This window comes from Clupea harengus, chromosome 22 (assembly GCF_900700415.2).
Source record: "Clupea harengus chromosome 22, Ch_v2.0.2, whole genome shotgun sequence".
Taxonomy (NCBI): Eukaryota; Metazoa; Chordata; class Actinopteri; order Clupeiformes; family Clupeidae; genus Clupea; species Clupea harengus.
In genome coordinates, this window is record NC_045173.1 from 16,246,236 (window position 1) to 16,251,235 (window position 5,000).

At 48.7% G+C, this 5,000-nt stretch overlaps 1 protein-coding gene across 2 annotated transcripts in view; it reads left to right on the forward strand.

The window, feature by feature from the left end:
- LOC105906907 overlaps positions 1 to 5,000 on the forward strand; it is a 91,930-nt gene that overhangs the window by 54,192 nt on the left and 32,738 nt on the right. For both annotated transcript variants that reach the window (XM_031559673.2, XM_031559674.2), the window contains one exon: positions 3,020 to 3,314. In XM_031559673.2, the coding sequence (XP_031415533.1) occupies positions 3,020 to 3,314 (295 nt within the window). The remainder of the gene's footprint in view (positions 1 to 3,019; positions 3,315 to 5,000) is intronic.

Consider the following 5,000-nt stretch of genomic DNA (forward strand, 5'->3'; position numbering starts at 1 on the left):
GATGATGGTGGGGTGGGGGTGGGGGGGCTTTGCGTTGGAGGAGGAGGTGGAGTAGAAGAGGGAGAAGGTGGCGCGCTGTCTGGCAGATGGTGCCAGTTGGTTGGCCGGTGAGGTAACAAAACGAGGCTGTTGATTGGTTGGCGTAGTCATTAGAGATTGGGAGCTAGGTTGTTTGGTGCTGTATGCGCTGAGCTGGTGGCTGGATGGTCTGGCGAGTCAGGCTGGGCGGAGAGGCCATCAGGAGTCATCCTCTTTATTAGGAGCATGAAGAGCTATAGGATTCTCTTTCATGAGTCCATAAAGCCTTTGATAGGATTCCTCGCTGCGCCAGTGGGGATTGAGCCCCCCCCCCCCCCCTTATGCCACGCTGGCACCTACAGTAATCTCGCAGCCACGGCCGCTATGAGCCACTGCCGGGGTCTTTAGTGCCATGGAAAAAAGGCATTCGAGTCATTTTCTCTGTGCGTGCATATCGGTGCTGTACTGCCGCATTCTGGAGTGTGTGTGTGTGTGTGTGTGTGTGTCTGTGTGTGCGCGCATGTGTTTGTGTGTGTGTATGTGTGTGTGTGTGTGAGTGTATGTGTGTGTGGGGGGTGGGGGGCGGGGGACACGTTAATTAGGCTAATGCACAGATGCAGAATGTATTCTCTCCCCCTCCCCATGCCTAGTGATTTATTGTACTGCAGAAACGTGAAATTGAGTAGACTCTGAGAAGTTATTTAAATAATTTAGAGGTTGACACAGAATACTTCTCTTTTTTATGTAGGGTATATGATTTATGGTTATTGCAAAAATGTGAAATTGAGTATAGGAGTATAAGCATATTACCTTATGATAATATAAGTAATTTAGGTGATTTAAAGTCCAGGGGTTCCAGATCTTACGAATACAATGGCCCGCAATCAATAGGCCTGCCAAGTCCCAGTACACCATCCCAGGCCAAATATCTAGACACTCAGCCAGAGCTGCATGGTGGATACTGGATCCATTTTCATTCATTTATTTCATTATTTGAACATTTTTTATTTGTAGCTTGTGTTACAGCTCCTTTTATGAAAACGTAATTGGCACCTTGAATTTTGCAAAAACATAATTGTCTCTCAGGTACTGTTTCATGTTTTGTTGTGTCAGACGTCGCGGAGCACGTTGGAAGTGTTGAATTACACAGCGGTCGCTATTACCAAATATGATTATGATTCGGATGATTCGGAAAGGGATATTGACAAGATGAAGGTGAAAGCCATCTAACAAGGCGTCGTTGCAAGCTGTGCCTGTGGGGATGTCAGCAGGTGTGGTGGGGGGATCTGCTGCCCGTTGTTCTGCACGTTGTTGCATGTGAGTCTCGTCAGGTCATTGGTGGTGCGGTGGGGATACACTGTCTCTTTTGCCGGGGTCTCGCAGCCAAAAGGGATTGGCGAGGTCTTTCATCATCGTGGCCACTTGTGCTGTAACGACGGCAGGAGCTTCATTAAGGGCCTCGTTAAGTCCCCTCGTTAAGGCCATATCGTTAAGGCCACTCGTTAGGGCTTTTTGTGGACAGGGAAAAAAAAACCTTGGGGTGCCGAACATAAACTTCTGGCAGGCTTGAGTAGCCAAGAGGAGGGACGGGCCAAAATCTTAAACAACCTTGCAGGCCGCTATCGCCCTAGCAACACACAGCAGCTGGGAGCTGGCAGCCCCATTGTTTTAGCTGTACTTCCTATCCCAATCTGAAAGCTGGCTGATGAGAGATGCTCTACTGTCAAAGAACTAGTCGTGTTTAGAGTAATTAGGCTGCCTTGCACGTTAAAGGAGAGAGAGAGAGAGAGAGACAGAGCGGTGATGACAGAAGCACAGTTCCAAGACAGATGTGTTCAAATCACAAAAAAGAGACAGAGTATGCGAACATCGGCAGCTCTCCTAAAATATATCACAGCGTCCAGGGATGCGGGAAGGCATCCATCCACAGTCACAGTTTCCCCTCTCTAGCCCAGAAGAATGCAATCTGGAGAATGACAAAGAAGAAGAAGGAGAAAGAAAAAAAAGGCAATGAATATTTTCCCTGAGAAATATCCATTTTTGTTCCATTTAGAGAATGTGCTTAGCTGTTGCCACACATCAATGAGCGTGATCACAGAAGCCTCCCGCCTTGCATTTTTCTTCCCCATCTTGCAATGTCACACTCTGCTGTGAGAGTCTAGGCTGCGCCGGTGGCTCTCGGGCCACTCAGCCCGGCACGGTGCGGTTCTGTGTGGCGCATTCCAGCCACGTACATGCGGTAATGAGAATGAATGCTGATGCGTCTCCACCGCTCCCCCCTCCCTGAGCCTCACGTCCCCAGCCTCAGTGCCTCAGCCAAGAAGACTATTACCCAGACATACATGGCTGCACGCTAGACAGGGGCGGGGGGGGGGGGGGGGGGGGGGGGGGGGTGGTCAACCAGCGGCCCATCCAACAACCATGGCAACGCCGGCCTTGGCCAATATCCTCTGTGTTAATGGTTAACACAGGGGTGCTGGAACAGGCCCTCTGATGGTTTAGGGAGTCACTATTTGTTAGCCCTTTTGGGTCCGGTGTCCATGACTCGTTTGTTGTTCTATAGAGTGTGAGCATAATATGTATAGATGGAGCCTGTATAGATTGTGTAGCACTCCCTGAATATGTTTCAGGGCCGTTTGTGATGCCTGTCTGTTTTATTTCTTCAATGCCTCATTTGTTCCACCTTTATTTAGCCCTCCTTCCTTCTCTCTGTTTCTCTGGATCAAACTCTCTCTCTCTCACTCTCACGCTCACTCTCTGTCTGTCTAAGGGCTGTTAAACGTCTATGCAGTTTTTTTTGTTAAGAATGTTGTAAGAATATGGAGAATCGTTTAAAATTCTAGTCTCTCTCTTTCTCTATGTCTGTTTGTCTTTCTATCGCTCTCTTTCTTGCTCTCTCTTTATCTCTCAGTCTCTAGAATGTGAAAGGGCTGTTATAGCTGTCAACTGTCCACTTGTTTTTTTCTAATGTCGTCTCTCTCTGTCTCTGTCTCTGTGTCAGCTCCACACGGACATGGACCGAGCGGATGGGCGCACGCGCTACAAGCTGCGGGGCGATGGCGCCGGCTCAGTGTTTGTCATCGACGAGAAGACAGGCAACATCCACGTCACCAAGCCCCTGGACCGCGAGGAGAAGGACGAGTACCGCCTGATCGCCACGGCGACCGACCGCCAGACCGACCGGGCGCTCGAGCCCTCGTCCACGTTCATCATCCGCGTGCAGGACATCAACGACAACCCTCCCATATTCGAGGAGGCACCCTACAGCGCCACAGTGCCAGAGATGGCTAACATAGGTAGGCTTCGCCAGCATGTAGGCAACCTCCGACCGCCCACCAGCCACCCACCAATGCTCTAAAGCAATGTGCTGATTTGGTGGAATAGTGTATGGCTTGGACTGTTTGTTTTCCATTTACAGATCCTGGACTGTGTACAAACAGTTTTGTATTTTGTACTGTAAACAGAGTTTTCTTTTTTTTAAGTGCATACGCAGAACAGATAGCTAGTGGACTGTGAGGAGCGATTAGCTGAATTTGATAAAAAATGAATTTGATTCGAATTGCAGACTGTACCTTCAACAGGTTACATTGGCAGGGTAAAACTCATCTACTTGCCCAGTAGAGAGACCAGACACCACCCTACCCCCACCGTCTGGACCAGTCTTGTCTCTCCAACAGACCGACAATCTGTTGGAAGGAGACGAAGGAAAAATGAGTCCTCCTGCGTCTGATTTTAATTTTCATCAAAGGCAGCCGTTGCAACAAAGGACGTTCTAATCTTGACAAATTATCTTATGAATCTTTCTATTTACAGTGCTCGCCCGCCCGCCATCGTATTTAAATCTGTCAGAGATGTCCTCTTTTAGAGGTGATTAAACGGCTGGTATTATAAAAAAATCTATTCATGTGTTGAGGAAAATATTTATCTATATTTATTTAGAGGTTGAATCAGCATCAATTTGTTTCACATGGATTCACTTGAATATGCTTCAGCATGTGCAATGCTACTTTGCAGCTGGATTTGAGATTGATTTTGAACGACTCGAATGCTCAAGTATAACCAGAAGAGAATATCACCCTGAATGGCTCATGTGTTTTTTGGGGCTCTGCAAAACCCAATGCAGGCCCCCTTTCAGACGACATTCCATTCTCAGTTGCAAACTCACTGAATGTGCCATCAGCCGAATCTGTGCCTGCATTCTCTGCTGCTCTCGGCCTGAATGTGTGTGGGTTTCTCTTTTCTTCTCTTCTCTTCTCTTCTCTTCTCTCTACATATTGCGTCAACCCTCCCAGTTATCTGCTTTTGATCTGTCTATCTGATCATTCTTACTTGTTGCCGCCTCCGAATCAAAACACTCTCGCCCGGTGTGCTTCTTTCACATTCTATCTTCCATTTTTGCTCGACTCCTTAACTACCTGTGATAGATCAGGAATCAGACTCCAGCAGCCCCCCACACCCCCGCCCAGCCACATCTCCGCTTAGCAGAGCCCCCCCCCCCCCCCCCCGTCTCCTGGTGACACTGTCAGGTCTTTGATGTCGGAAAACAGCAACAGCTGCTCCCGCAAATCCCTCCTTCCCTCTGAGCTTGTCAGCCAGTGCCTCATGGGAGTTGTGGTTCTTTTTCAGTTCGATGTATTTTTCCTTACAATTTCAATCGCTCACACAAAGCTGACGGCCTTTGATTTATTTGGTGGGTTGATAAAAAAAACACTGAGTCCAGATCTGTCAGCAGGGGTAGGGATTCATTTTGGGAGGGGGGGGGGGGGGGTTGGGGGGTTGGTGGGAGTTTGGAGAGAGAAAGTGTGTGCGTGTGTGTGTGTGTGTTGGGGGGGATGTAAGGGTGATGGGGGCCCACCGGTAGACGGGGAGATTGAGCACACAAGAGCAAAAGGGAATTGGAGATGGGGATGGAGAGAAATGAAGTGAGACAGACAGAATCGTGAGGGGAGGGAGACAGAGAGGGAGAGAGAGAGAGGGAGAGT